Source organism: Bidens hawaiensis, unplaced genomic scaffold, assembly GCF_021521415.1.
Source record: "Bidens hawaiensis isolate Kalapana, Puna unplaced genomic scaffold, B.hawaiensis_p1.1 tig00030246_1, whole genome shotgun sequence".
In the NCBI taxonomy this organism is placed as follows: Eukaryota; Viridiplantae; Streptophyta; class Magnoliopsida; order Asterales; family Asteraceae; genus Bidens; species Bidens hawaiensis.
The window spans coordinates 66,330-82,591 of NW_027495038.1; the positions used below are offsets into that span (position 1 = coordinate 66,330).

Below are 16,262 nucleotides of genomic sequence, written 5' to 3' on the forward strand. Positions count from 1 at the left end.
TTAATTTTTAAGCTAACATAGCGGGGGTGGGGACGGGTTTTTAGCTAGCATGGCGAGGAGACGACGAGTTTTGAACTAACATGGCAGGAAGTCGACGAATTTTAAGCTAAGATGGTAAGGAGATGACAAGTTTTAAGCAAACATAGTAGAGAGGCGACAAGTTTAGAAATATGTCGTCTCGAACTCTTAACGTAGCGGCGACGGGCTAGTATATGAAAAAATAGGGAATTTGAAAATTGAAAGAAATATCTGGAATCTCTTTCTAAAGAGTAGTCATTTTAAGAATTTCCCCTTTATAAAACTAGAGAAGTTATCGTAATTACTTTAGTAATAAAGTTAATGATAATTAATCTAGTCATAAAAATATTACGCCATATCTAATAATAATTGCTCTAGTTATGTTGTTTTATATGTAGAATAATTATATCGTGTAAATAGAGTAATTAGCGTAATATATAATTACTATATTAGAGTTATTAATTACTATATTAGAGTTATTATCCTGTCTTTTTCAAATCACATTAAATTTCTATCAATTTTGTTGTTTAATTAAGTGTAGTTATCATATATATAAATAGAGTAATTATTTACATCTATATAATTATATACTTTAAATGTTGGAATCAAACAAGGAGGAAAAGTGAAAGCAATCAGTGATCATAAACCTATTAGACCACGTGTAGTGGATTGAGTTTCTTTATGGGTGTTGTGCGACATGTGACGTCACGTCAGCAAATAAGCTTTTTGGATTAAAGAGGTGTAGTGGATAGAGCATCTTCCAATCATTACCTCATCATTATTTTTTTACCTTTTTATTTAATATAATCTAAATAACATTTTATTAAATAAAATAAATAAGTTTACATTAGAATTGAAAAACAACTAGAAATTACTCGTCTTTTTTATTCTTCATTGTCTTTGTCTTCTTCGTTGTCTTCATATTCTTCGCCGTCTTCGTCTCCGTCGAGCTCGTCTTCACGTTCCTCGTCTCCATCGTCATCCCCGATTGATACGTTTTCGCCTTCGCCTTGAATTGGCCGAACTGACCAACATGTTGAACCAAATCACCCGTAAGCGCATTATGTATTTCACGTGAACACATTCGATAAGTATTTTGCACCCCTCTCCCCATAGTTTCTTGAGGTGGTTGTTGTTGGACATTCTCCAATATATAATGTTGACATATTACTCACATGTCGTCTTCTAAAACCACGTTATGCAATATGATACACATATACATAGCATTTCTCATTTTTTACCAATGTCCATGCACGACACGGATTTTTCACGTAATGCCGGTGCTGGCGAAGAACCTCGAACCACCTCTCGATGTCCTTTCGCGATGACTCTCGTACTTTCTAAAAATAGTTTCTCTTTTCATTCCTCAGGCTTCTAACGTTTTGATAATAATAGAATATTTCAGATATATCCCATCTCTCAAATAGCATCCGTGTGGGTAGAAGTTATCGTTAGCCCAAAACGATGCGACTGGTGCGGTAGCGAATATGTAATCTTCTACCGTCTCCAAAACGTTTATGTCGTTGTTGGACCCGGGGCTGCCAAAGTAGGCCGACCAAACCCAAAGGTCGTATGAAGCGACTCACCGTTGGTACTTTCTGGTCACACGTGTATATTGGACTCGTCATGCAATTGGACAGTTACCTCACTTCCAATGCATGCAATCTAAACACCCGATCATGCCGGGTAAACCATGTTCCCTTTCATGCACCGAGTAAATCCGTTGTAGATCATGCCAAGTGGGTCTTCTAAGATAACGTTCACCATATAGTTGTATTATGCCTATATTAGAATTATTAATTAAAAATATAAAAAACGCAATATATTGTTTTTAAAAGTATAATAAACGAAATATAAAGTTTACTAAGACCAAGCGTACTGGCACGTTGTGTGCCGCGTTGTGAGCTATAACGCGGGGGGGGGGGGGGTACACCCCCCGCCCCGCGTTTGTAATTTTTTTTTGCTACGTTATAAGTAAAACGTGATTAATGGCACACAAATAAAACAAAAGAACCGTTGGGGCCATGTTTACGTTAAGAGCCGTTGGGTTTTTTTTTTAAAAATATTATATTAAGTAAATTTATACTATATAAACAAACCAAACTCATTTTTTAACACATTCATTCCACTTCTATACTAATTATATCTTTTACAGAAATATTTATACCATCATGTTTTCGAATAACAACCAAAATATTCTCGGTTTCGGCCAATATGCCCGTCAAGGCAACCAAAATCCACAACCGAACCAATATACCGCCCCGATGCCAACCGTACCCGTCCCGCATATGTATGACCCGCAAATGGCCACGTACTTTGCATTTCTAAAAAACTCTATGCCAAATGCGGTGCCCGGTTTCCAAAACCCAACGACAAACATTTTTGCCGGTTCGGGTTCTCAACCCGTCCTGGAGACCCAACCCGAGGTTGAGTTCGCGCTTGGCGGGGACTCACGTCGAGAAAAAGATTCGTTACTGTCGAAATGGGGCGACATAAACACCAAATGCTTGGCTTTCCATACAGTTTTTTCTCGGATGAATCGAAATAGGAGTAGCAGTGTCTCGGACGCGGAAGTCATGGAAAACACGTTGACAGAGTATCAACATAAGGTTGGGTGGGGGGGGGGGGGGCTTCAACTACTTTGGCATTTGGAAAGACCTATTGAGGTTTCACCCAAAATGGGGCATGGTGTTGGATGTCGAAGCCGAAGGTGGTCCGCGTAAAAAAAAGTCTAAAACATCGTCTTCGGTTGATCCAGACACGCCCCGTTCCAACGCTCGAAACTTCAACCTAAGCGATAATGACGCCGTGAATACTACCGAGATGCCTCGGCCGGGGGGTAGAAGAAGCAAGGCCAAGGGAAGGGGGAAAGGGGTCGCTTCGTTGTCGGCAACGGGTTCGAATCCCGAATTGGAAAGTCAATTCAAAGAAATGAACTCTCGACTCCAAGCTTTACACGACCTTGGAACCCAACGACTTCAAGTAAATTTGGACGCCGTCAACCTACTTAGAAGGAATGAAATAGACAAAGGCATCGAGGTTTTATCAAATGAGCTATCCGAAGACGACCCGATAGTCCAATCTCTAAAAGCCGCTCGACGAGCGAAAATTTTAGAAAAATATAAATAAGTTTTAGTTTTATTAGTATTATTTATGTATTTTTTTTTAATTTAGTTTTTATTTGGAAGTTTAATGTATTTTTTAATTTTATGTTAATTTATTTAAATGATTTAGTATTTAAAAAAACAAATAAAATTAATAATGACTGGGCGCCACATGGCGCATAATGCCTGGGGGGGAGTTATGACTACAGCCTGTTTTTGTAAAAAACCATAACTCTGACTGGGCGCCACGTGACGCATAATGCCTCGTAATGGAGCTTTATGACTACACATGGTCTAAGTGGGTGTTTGGGAGAGCTTTTCATTTTTGCTTTTTGCTTTTCGGATGGGCAAAATGTCCAAAATGCCCCTCCAAAAGCAACTAAAAGCACCAAATTGAAGTTTTTAGGTGCTTTTGGAGGGGCATTTTGGACATTTTGCCCATCCGAAAAGCAAAAAGCAAAAAAGAAAAGCTCACCCAAACATGCCCTAAATACCTTGGACAAAATACTCCAAGGTGTCTCGTGTCGTTTTTTTCGCCATTTTTAAGTACTCGTCGTTGTTGTCGGTCGTACTTCTATAGGCGAGTACGCGTAACGCTAACGTACACTTCTGGATATTGGTGAATCCTAACAGCCCTCATGCGTCGCATTTTTGCTTAAAGTAATCATACTCGCTCTCCAAATCATTGGCAATGCGCAAAAATAAACGTTTAGACATCTGGAAGCGACGTCTAAAAGTCTTCGGGTTCTTGTATGTCGGTGAGTCAATAAAATAGTCGTCTATCAAACGCTTGTTGGCTCAACACATTCTCTTCTCAAAACCGATTGAGGAGCAGAATAAATATATTTAGTATACTTTGCCGCAAGTGTAACTGCACTTGTAACCGCCGCCTTGTCTTCGGCCGTGTGCTCGTTATTTGCAAATATCGATTGATGATGTCGGACTAGAGGTGCACAAAAAAACCGGTTCCTGAACCGGTTTGGCGGTTTAAACCGGAAACCGGTTTTTAAAAAAACCGGTTTTTAAAAAACCGGTTTGACCGGTTTACAAACCGCCGGGTTGTATATCGGTTTTAAGTTTTAGAGCCAAAACCGGTTTTGAAACCGGTTATAAAAAAAACCGGTTTTTTTAATAACCGGTTTTTTTATAACCGGTTAACCGGTTTTTTTTATAAACCGGTTTTTTTATAACCGGTTAACCGGTTTTTTTATAACCGGTTAACCGGTTAAACCGGTTTTGACCGTTGTATAACGGGCATATAGCCGTTTTTTTTTGGTTTTTTGACCGTTTTTTATGGTTATTTAAAAAAAAAAAACCGGTTAACCGGTTTTTAAAAAACCGGTTAATAAAAAAACCGGTTTATTAACCGGTTCTAACCGGTTTCTAAACCGGTCCTAACCGGTTAGACCGGTTAGGGTTTTGAGATGAAAAAACCGGTTATTAACCGGTCCGGTTATTAACCGGTTCGGTTTTTTTCCGGTCCAAAAAAAACCGGTCCGGTTAATAACCGAACCGGTTTTTTTAAAAAAACCGATTTGTGCACCTCTATGTCGGACGAGGAGAGAGAATCCATTTTGTTGGTGTTTTGAATAGAAATTTTGTAGAGGGAGTCTAAAAATGTGAGGAATTTGTAGATATTGTTTTAGAAAGTTTAAATGTTTGGTTATATATATAGAAAAATAATTATTTTTTTTATATATAAATTGAGCCGTTGAACAACGGGTATATTTGACCAAATGTGGAATTCAAGGCAAATATCAAAGGTTCACCGGCGCTATGTGAGGAGCGCCTCACCCCCCCCCCCCTCCCAAGCACCCAAAGCGCCCCGGGGGCGTTGTTTCCAGGCGCTTTGGGGCACTCTGAGAGTGGGAATCACACCACTACGGAGGGTCTTAGAAAGTTATTTTATCTGTTCAATCATTGATTGTAATTAGAATCAATTCGCAAAAATGCACGACGCAAATTCTATAACTCAGGTTGATGACTTGTCGATTCACAAGGGCTCTTTAACCAAGAATTGATTGTTAAATTTTTGCAAGGTTCAATTCATCAATTATATCTGATTGGCAAGCTTCAATTCATCAATTAAATACGGATTTTACCTAACTCTATATACGGATTGCCCACCGAGCAAATTTCTATTTTTTCTGCTTTACACGATTAGCAGGTTAAATTCTATTGTATTTGATCCAAACGTTACATAATTATCCATTGTTTATTGTTCTCGAACTTGTTTAAAGTATATGAATTCGATGATAAATGTTAGCTCCTCGTCTAATCATTATATATGTGGTTACTTTTATTGACGCACATATGACCTTTTTTTCTCGTTATGAATTTAAATGTTAAATGTAGATTTGCATATTTATTTTATAGTAAAAGGTTTACATTACTAGTTACCAATGGAATTACATTACTTCACCAAATCCTATACCAAATCCTATTTAAGAAGTAATAACAAGCTTTTTAATAAAACTTATATAAAATAGAAGTATATTAGTATTAATAATTAATAATATTCAACCAGTTAGTAATTTTTTCTTAATTTTAATAAGTAGAAATGTAAAATTTGATACGTAGACCGGGTGAATAGGACAGCTCATGTGTTTGGAGAAACAATTGGCAAAAAGTAGTGAAAAAACCAAAAAAAAGGTGTAAAAGGGAGAGGCGGTTGACAGTAGAGTAATGATGTTATGTTCGGGATTATGTTTGGTTGAAATATGTTGACACGTGTTATATTATTAGTTGGGTGTTCGCGTGATGCGATGTTCTATGCTTGTAACACGTCTTGACTCTAAGACTGTCCGGTGTGGATCTCGATTTGCCGCCCAACTGCTGACATGGCAAGCGGTGTCGGCGGCAAACACCACCCCGGTGTAGTTGGTGCCGCTCAACGGCAAAGTTATTGTTGATATTTCACCGCACGTTTCTCCTTCGGCAAAGTTATTGTTGTTGTTGAGCTTTTTTCCTTCCTTTTTATTTTATTTTAGTAAACTAGAGCTTGAGTTGAGAGCTTGATGAACGGTGAGCTGCAAGAGTTGTTTTATCTTTTGAAAAGAAGGAAGAAGAAGATGAGAAAGAATGGTTGCAGATAGAGAGAGGATGAGAAGTTAGGGATGAGGAGTTTGGTGGTGTTATGTTATTTATTTTTTTATATTTTTAGTTGAATTTTATCTATTCATATTAATATAATATGTAATCTATTTAATATTTTAAATGTATATATTTTTAATATAATTTATTAAATATGATGTTTTTTAGTTTAACTTATTAAATACAATGTTTTAAATATATCAAAATATTTTGTGTTTTTATTGTATTTATAGTATAACTTTAAAAGTAAAATTAAATTATATTAAATTTGTCTTAGACTTAGTTTTATTATATATATATATATATATATATATATTATTTGAAAAGTTAAGGAAGTGGTAATTTGGTAACCATTTCAATGATATCATGGAAGATAGTGGAATGAAGTGAATTATGATGTGGCGCTGACATGGCACTGTGAAGTGGGAGGCAAAATGGCATGTATACCTTATAGCCTAACCGGTTCTGACCTATTATTCGAATATGTCCGACCTGTTTTCAGTCCTAACAAACTATCATTTAACATGTTATTTTTTCTTTAAATAAAAAAACTATAATAATAAATATTATACAAAATAAAATGCTAGTTTTTTATAGTGTAAGTGTTTTAAAAAATATTAACGGATGAAAATGTTATGACCGTTCAAAAATCATGGGTTAGGAATTGGTTTAAAATTGACATTAAAAATAATATATCGGTAAAGATGGATTTATATGTAACTATTTAATAAGTTAACAAAACTTGATTAAAGTTGGAGAACATGTTTTCGAAACTAAATAGTTAACCGTAGATCATATGATCCAAAAACCAAATTACCCTTATTTTTTCAAATTATTATGCATTGTTGATTATACTTTTAAGTATTAGATACTTTACCTCTTACAATTTAAAAATCATAATTATATATGGGGAAAATTAACGTATAAATCAAATTAATGTGCTAGATTTGAGAATCAAGTATTGTAATTATGTAATTACATCGTAGTGCTATGATGTAATTACATTACACTATAATTAAACTACGTTGTATATATAATACACTACTTTATTTTCACTAGTTAACACGTTAATTTAATTTGTATTTAATTCAAACCATATTATATATAGTATATAGATATGGTGGGGGTGGTTTTAATATAAAATAATAAAAATAATTCCACTATAAGAGAGTACGAAAAACATGTTTGACAACATGTCCTTTAAATTTATATGAGTTGGTTCTTTATATTGTATAGAGTGGTTGTAAGTGAAATTTGAAGAATCATTGTTTACACCATATAATTTTTTAATATTTGTTGAAAATGGTTGTGAGTGAAAGAGATAAAAAAATATAATAATAAATGTATAAAAAAGAGATTATTAAATTAAAAAAATGAGAGATAAAGTAATGATTTCTAATGTAATTATAGAGGTGAAGATAGAGAACTTGCAAACATACTATAATATATTTATTTTGTTGATAAATACACATTGAAAAGAATTGCTTGAAGAAAAAAAATGTATTTGAAATGATAATTCGAAAATGACTTTTAATTCCTCGAGAAGATTTCTCAAATCTAGATCTTCTCATCCGCGCTATTTTATGAAGGAGACAATCCGAGCCAAATATTGCATAGGATTTTAATTTGAATTGTAGTAGTTTTTTTTCTCTAATATTGATTTGTAAGTTTGAATTTTATTTTTAATTTATGTAGTTTAATATAAATTTTTGTGTTGTTTAATTGGAAAAATAGAAATAAAAAAATAATTTAAGGTTAATGCTTGTTATCGTTAGTCAACTTATAACACGCTAGTTAACGATTGAGTTAATTAAAATCTCCTTACCTATGTGCAATTGATATGACTCTTTAGCTAGCAATGACTAGTTAAACTAGAACACATACATAGTCCAACAATAAAACCATTTGTTGTGAAATAACACGTCGTGCCAACTAGGCATGTTAAAGCCTCAAACACCGCTCCAAATAAAAGTTCGCCAAAGAGGATGGCGACACCCCTTTTCCTTTTATGTTAATGTGTCAATGCATATGAATGCCAAATCAAGTGGGGTCCACCCAAATGGATCAATTCGTTTGTTCTCATTGAAACCATTATTATTAAATTACTATTTGACCACGACAAAGATTAACATAAATACTGCATATATTGACTATGGAATCATTTCGACATGTGTAAGAAAACAATAGCCTTCCAACATTGGTTTATTGGATTGGGAGTTCGTTGAAGATTAAACACTCACACAACGACACAAATAGATTTGAGATAGAATTGAATGAACAATGAGAAACTTGATACACACACAAATTAACGGACCAACGTAATTGCAATGATCGATGCGTTATAATGAATGAAACGCCGGGCATTTAAATAAACTAAAGTTAGGATCGAAATAAACAAACTGTTTTAAATAAACAGTTGGAACGATGGCGTTTCATTCCCATGGGCATACAAACCCGACATCGAAATAAACTAAAGTTAGGATCCAAGAGTATGTGGCCTCTGACCCATATTACTTACTGTTTAAACAAACCCAAATAAACGTCAGTAGATACATGTTTTATGACCGAACAGACTATTAAACCAACAAAGATTAGTGATTAATTGGTTACAATGGTTGCTTAGATATCCACCTCTTGAACATGGCAACACTTTCTTCAGGCTTGTACTCCGGGGCTGTGTGCCCACCACCCTGCAACATAAACAACAAACTGTTTCAGTTAACTCTCTTTGCACCTTTTGATATAAGAACATTCAGATATCTTGCCTTTACGGAGGCATATGTCATCATATTCGAATAACTCTCTGTGTACCTATCAATATAAACCAATATAAATTTTATATTTGATATATAGTTCTATACTTGAAACTTCAGAAATTTGGATATTACCCAACAACTTGACCATTAAGCTTCCATGATCGCCATCGGTCGATGACAGAGTAGTTTAAGTCTTTTATCCATGCTTGAGTTGACTGGTGAGGAACATGCATGTCGTGATCACCACTGTGTTAAATTATTAAAGTTTATTAATTAGTGACTTTGATGATATAATATTATTTCACAAACGGACAATCTCAATTCAAGTTGTAAAACGAACATAACCTGTAGATGAGAGAACGATAACCTTTCTTGCTGAGGTTTAGATGGTATGGCCTAACATCATAAACTGTCCGTGTGAAGTTCATATCTAAGCTGCATCTTATCCACGTTGGTCTGCCTCCCTGTGTTCTTGGTGTGATCAATGATATAAATGCAAATTGGGTTTTATGCTTTAAAAATCCAAAATATAACCCCTCGGTGTTTTGGCGTAATTCTGAGTATTGGTCCATAAGTTGGTGACTTAATGTGTTATTTTTAATTGATCCTTGTTGACCAATTCGGGTTCAACTACAACTACATAATAAAATTTAGTTCTGTATGAGAGTTTACTGTAATTGATGTTTTGAGTTATTTTCCTAGATTAGAAAAAAGTGGGAGTTATCCAAATAATGTGTGTTATTAGATACCTGGACTTGAGGACCATTAATGATCCATCCGTGCAACATGATCAATAACAATGTTAACTTTCATTTTAGATGCAAATACAGTCTCACTCTAACGGATGAGTAACTTCGTTTGCCCAAATGTCATCAATTGATTTATCATAATAAAAATGTTATAAGTTGTTTTGTAACCCCAAACGAGCATATAAAGTTACTTTTATGCCGGGGTGAGAATTTTTTATGACAATAGAAGTGAAAGTTAATTTAGTTAAGTAATGACATATATATATATATAAACTTCTATGAGTTGTTCTATAAGTTGTGAGAATTCGAAGGAACTCCATTTAACAATTTTTATTTATTTATTTATTTGTTTTTGCATATCTATTATGTTTAAGTTACATTTACTAAAAGGTTTTTTTTACACAAGTCGACTATTGAAACATGTGTTACCAGCATTTACATTACGCATTTGCAGGAAACTATAACCGCTAGTTACACATGTTTTAATAGTCGAGTCATGAAAATTTTTATTTTCTAGCAAATGTAACTTACGTACATATAAAACATATGAAAAAGATTTGTTAAATGGAGCTCCTTCAAGTTCTCACAACTCGTAGGAGTTCTCAGAAGAACCTAAACCATTACACACACACACACACACAACAATACCTTCCGGATATGCAATGCTTCTCTAACATTGGCTTCATTTAGCCAATAGTAAACCAAGCAAATTCTTATATCACTCTGCATGATTCAGGAACAGTTTGCTATAATTATCTTACAAGTTGATTCAATTTTACTTCATAGAATACGCTAGACTTACAGAACACTTAGATGATGGAGGAGGACGATGCTCGTTAAGCAGCTTTTGAGTGGGTAGTTTAATTAGCGGATTACCAGTAGCACAACAAGGTTGCAAAATATGGAGTTTTTCAATCCCACGTATGCACTAGAAAAAGTTCATTCAAGTCAGTTATTTTAATCTTTTGCATCAAAATGGAGAAAAGAGGCCATGTAAAGTAAGTAAAGCACCTCTTGGTACCACTCTAGATTTTGATGACATTCTGTGTTGCTCGTGCTTATATACTCTGATCGATACTCTCCATGACACTTGTGGAACAATGACTATAGTGTATAGACGTTGAATATGAACAAAATTAATTGTTAAAACATGTAGAAAATATATAAGATCATAGGAGAGAACAAACCTTGTAGAGTTCATCTGATATGAGTCCCATACCATTAGCAAACTGAATTTGGTAATTAGTTTCCTCTGGGAAAGTCATTGGATTGCCAAGAACATATCCCTAATGCCAAAATGAATCCTTTCAGCAAACCCGTTTTGTAATCTCACCGAAAATTTTTATTTTCAAAAAAAAATAAAAAATTAGTGCATAATTTATATCCATGGGATAAAATTAAAACCTTTAGATTAATGTAAGGCTCATTGCCAGCTTCATTTCCTGCACATTTGCAGTAGATAAGTTTGAGATTTAGATGTACTAAAAGTGTTGTGTTAGTAGGATGGTGGATCAAATCCGATACAAACCTGAAAACAACATGTGAATCCAAACACGACACGAGGATCCGCGGGCTAACAAGATCACAACTCGTTTAACCCGATTTTTTTTAAATACGCGTATTAACTATAAATTTACTGAGACACTAAAGATATATATAACGATTATGTAAAATTCTCTTATAAACTTGATGTGAATCTCTCTTTAAAGTTTTAAATTTTGTCATAGAATAGCCACCCATTTAATTCGTGACATAATAAACAATTTTAATGGAATAGAAAATAAATAAACGGGTCAAGGTGAACCCAGTCTGTTTAGCAAAATTAGTTTACGGGTAGGAACAGAAACTGATCCGAACCCTCTTAGATTAAACCCAGCTTGCCATTTCATGTTAGGTTCGTTTTGTGTCGTAAAATTACACACGTGTTACGGATTTATGATGAAGTCAGCAATGATATGTTTATCATGAGGTTACCATCTGATATGTATTGTGTGATTATTGGGACTGTGATTCCAGAGTAGGAATCTCCACCCACATAGAACGGATTAGAAGCGAACTCCCGGTGACTTTCAAACCACTGCACAAACAATTCCAAATCGTAATCAATAAGCATCATAAAATTGTAACACAAATCATTTCATGTACCTTTCTCATAAACTCATTGGCTTGGTCACCAAGTTGGATGTCGGTTGAACGCGAGGCCAGTGTGGTTCTCGCATAGGAAAAGCCAGTACCAACAGGAACATCTAGGAAAATTATGCTCGCCGTCTGCATATCGACAACATTCCCAGACCATTAAGATGTTGGCATCCATTAATGTTTGCAAGTGACACACACACAAGAGCGAGCCAGAAGGGCCGCTCTAGTGTATAATACACAGTGGTTGGCCCTGTTTGGCAAGTTTAGCGTTTTGGTCGGCGCATTCAAAGACTAATTTGAGTGAATAAAGAACACCAGATTAACACATACATTTAGAGGTGTAATGTGAATGGGTTGGGTTGGATTTGGGTGATGGGTTAAAATGGGTTTCGGTTAAGATGGGCATGAGTTAAGATGGGTAAAGTTAACCCATCTTGACCCAAGGGAAGGTTAAAATACAAAGGGTTTCAAAAACCCCTCAAAAAAAATATCAAAAAAAAAATAATAACTCAAAATATAAATAAAAAACGCAAAATGTAAATAACTAAAATGTTTTTCCCGTCGTCCACGTTCATTAAAAAAAAACCCGGGTTTGTGTCAGTTCAGGTTCGATTTTTTCCGGTTTGGTTTTGCTTTTTATTCATTTCGGTACCTTTTCGGGTTCAATGATTTCGGTTTCCATTTCTCGGTTTCTATTCGGTTTCGTGAGTTTTGTTTAAAATAAAATTGAATGGAGCTTGTTTTAGTCCATTCTAACCCATAAACAAACCCAGTCTAACCATAACCAAAAGTCACTAGCATCTCCCCAACCCATCTTGGCATCCTAGGAAAATTCTTTTGATCCATCCCGACACATTCCAAATTTAAAAATTATCCATATTGACACAAAACAACCCATTTGGGTTGGTTTTGCCACCCCTATATACATTAAATTGATTACACTAATTTCATATGCCAAAATTACAAATTGTTTAAATAACGGTGACTTAATGGTAACTACGATAATTACCTACCTAACACAATTAACCGATGTGACATATTACTTATTAAACCCCCAAGTATTTACAATGTAATCTTTGACTCATAAACATAGTTTATACTAACGACACACCAGTACACTCCGGCGTATACAAACCATTACCAACATATAATAAGCTGGTGGTTGTATTAAATGCCAGCATCTGCGCTAGACATCAACTTGTTTAAATGCCGAAAACCTTGTTAGACACGTGAACTAGAACTTAATCTAGATAACCACGGGTTAACATGAACACAACCCATATAATCATATTTTTTAATTTTTGCATACTAATATTTCAAAATTGTAAAATGATGACAAACTAGAAATGAACATAAAACAATTAAATTAGCTTGTGGTTCTTGCAAACATATAAAACGGTTCGGATGCGCTAGAACCGAGGAACCGGAACCGAACCGATGCCTCAGAACCGCTAATGTGTGTACCGGTTCGGTTCTCGGTTCTCAGAATTTGCATTAAACGGTTCCCGGTTCGAATCCGGGTAAAACCGGCGGTTCTAGACTTGGAACCGAAGAACCGGAATATACAAAACATTTTAAATAAATTTACCAATCCCCATTTTTTATAAAGTAACTTGTTAACCGACATCCATTCAATCATTTTTTAATTCAAATCTTCTTTCTTTACGTTCAAGACCTAGCAACCATGATCAATTTTGATCTAAGCTATCAAGGTAATTTAATATAAAATGATACGATCTTTCATTAATTTATCGTTGCCAATGATTTATTTAACTTCAACACTGAGATTTTAATAAAAAATATAATAGATGTTCATGTTGTAATCTAAATTAGTTTTACCGTGAAAGAAGATATACAATTGTATAAACTTGTTTTGCAATTTGCAAAGCTTGCATAACTCATTTGATAAATAAACGATCGAACCGGTTCTAGCTAGAACCGATTAGCGAGAATCGGTTTTAGTGGTTCTGGAACCGAACCGGTTTACTATATTAGGTTCCGGTTCCGGTTCTCTATTTCACTCATTTTCGGTTCCTGTTCGGTTCTCACGGTTCTGAACCGTTGCACAGCCCTACAAACATATATGAAAATTATAGTACAAAAGTGGCACACACATGTATATACATCATTTTTGAGAGACTGAGAGGAGAAACCTTGGTCCACGAATCCGGTCTCAATATCAATGTGGGCAAGCCTCCATTATAGCGATCAGCTGCAAACTGAATCGGACCTGCACGCATTGTTTTTCAAATGAATTCAGATATCCAAGCAACAAACACACGGCCGATTGAAAATATTCTATAACAAAATACCAATCTCATATAGCAGGCCGGATATGGAGGAACAACCCGGGCCGCCAGTAACCCAAAGCATGAGAGGATCATGATCAGGATCCGACTCTGACCGAATAAAATAGTAAAAAAGCTGTACATCTTCATTCTCATCCACACCAACATAACTACATATAACCATCATTCGAATATATGTACACAAACTAAATTATATATACACCAAATCAAAGGACAAATTAATGAAAGATTGAATGTATACCCAGTTTCAAGGTAAAAAGGTAGTGGTCCTTGGAAACCTGGAAGATACTTGATCACTATACCTGCTGAGTTTGAAGCATGAAAACTAATGAAGAAGATGATGATCACAAACCAATGCATCATCATTTCAGAAAGTGATCATCAAAAAGGACGTGTCTGAACTAAATATGGTGAATTTAGTTTGAAATCTTTAGATGTGATACACGTTTCCATTTGCGTGTCAAAAAGAAGCGGTACTGAATCTGAATGTTGTCAGCCAATTAGAAGCTGATTCATGTATGCATGGCCTTTTATTTATATATTATTTTCAAGAGTTCATTTAGGGAAAATTCCCAGAATAATCATATATTTAACCAAGGTTTATTCCTTTTCAACTAGTCATATTTTTCCGTTGGATCTGACCAAAACACTAACTGATCCGACTGAACTTTTAACCAATCACAACGCGCCACGTTGCCAGATGTTCCGTCAGATTCGACGTTTTAAGGTTTTGGCCGACCAATTAGCCGGATGAACCGTCTGAGGAAAAGATAGTCGAATCTGACGGTTCAGTTCATGCTTCCGTCAGATCCGACTGTTTAATTTGTCCGCGAACCCCGAATTTTTCAATTGTTTTTGATCTTGAGTTCTAGAGTGATATTGAACACTACTGTCACACCCCCATCGTAGGCCTGGGCGTGCGACCAACATTTGGTATCACTTTTTGTAAATTAATTAGAGTTGCGGGTTTGTGCGGAAAATATTTGCGTGGATTTAAAATATAATATTTACATATCAAAAGACGGGATTATAAAATACCCGTTTAAAGTTTACAAAAGATTACTTGTTTGTCAAACCACCATTTACATAATTTAAAGTTTAACAAAGTGATCCGAGCCATCAGATCGCCTATTGAGGACTTCGATTCTTCAAGCGCGTCTAACATTCGTTACCTGTAAAACAGTTTGAATATACGTCGCAACACATGCTGGCGAATAAGCTGACGCGTAAAATATTTTATTTACTTAATTACCTCTCGAGACATAACTTAGGTACGGACCATCGTGGCTTAGGAATAATCAAGTTTAAAAACAAAAAACAATTATAAACTTAAGTTCTACACAAGCCACTCAGAAAAGACCGCAACGTTCGAGATTACTTAGCTACCATCAGTATAGACATGATTACCATCACTCGGACGTAACTTAGGTCATGCCCATTGTGGCGGAGACTTATAACCAGGTGTGGCGCGGTGTGCCACCCTCTTCCACATATATAAGGATCCAAACAAACGTACACGACAGCCTGAGGGCCAATGATTATTTTTGCTTATAATGTTTTAGAGATACGTAATCTCATATAATCATTTATTTGACTCGATTAATACAAGTTTATAAAAGTTGGGCGTATTCACCTTTCTTTGAAAAGATCAGCTTCAATACACTGATCGCTTCTTCCTTGTTATCTCGGACCTATAGTACGAGTATAACCTTTTGTTAATACCAGATCTTTAATCCGGCTTAAGACCTTTAGTCTCTTTTGTATAATCTTTACCTCGATTACATTTTCCTTCTTTTTAAACCTTTCGTATAAAATACTTTTCTTTCTTTTACAAGTTTAAACTTTAGTTTAGTTGTTTTACTTTTCTAAACACAACGTTTCTTCTTCTTTAAGAAACGTTTACTTTATTTATCATTTAAAATCTATTTAAACAATAATTCATACTTTATCTCTAACAAATAATTATATTCATATAATTATCTTTTATATACTTTCTTTGTTTTATTTTCTTTTGTTTATTTTTGAGGTGTCGAGTATATCCTCGACTTAGGGTTTTAAGCCTTTCATTTTATTAATATTTTAATCGGTCATTAT

At 34.9% G+C, this 16,262-nt stretch overlaps 2 protein-coding genes across 2 annotated transcripts in view; both read right to left on the bottom strand.

Moving 5' to 3' along the window:
* Positions 1 to 8,742: 8,742 nt before the first annotated feature.
* LOC143580119 (serine carboxypeptidase-like 13) overlaps positions 8,743 to 16,262 on the bottom strand; it is a 39,211-nt gene continuing 31,691 nt past the window's right edge. Inside the window, exon 14 of the mRNA XM_077063237.1 lies at positions 8,743 to 8,905. Within this exon, the coding sequence (XP_076919352.1) occupies positions 8,758 to 8,905 (148 nt within the window). The 3' untranslated portion in view covers positions 8,743 to 8,757. The remainder of the gene's footprint in view (positions 8,906 to 16,262) is intronic.
* Positions 8,920 to 14,682, bottom strand: LOC143580120 (serine carboxypeptidase-like 11). Its single transcript, XM_077063239.1, has 13 exons — positions 14,410 to 14,682; positions 14,172 to 14,317; positions 14,013 to 14,089; positions 11,866 to 11,988; positions 11,695 to 11,797; positions 11,125 to 11,162; positions 10,908 to 11,006; positions 10,732 to 10,824; positions 10,523 to 10,648; positions 10,369 to 10,443; positions 9,317 to 9,435; positions 9,104 to 9,217; positions 8,920 to 9,026 (listed from the first exon to the last, which is right to left on the bottom strand). The coding sequence occupies exons 1-13, from the start codon at positions 14,532 to 14,534 to the stop codon at positions 8,930 to 8,932; spliced, it is 1,335 nt and encodes a 444-aa protein (XP_076919354.1). The 5' UTR covers positions 14,535 to 14,682; the 3' UTR covers positions 8,920 to 8,929.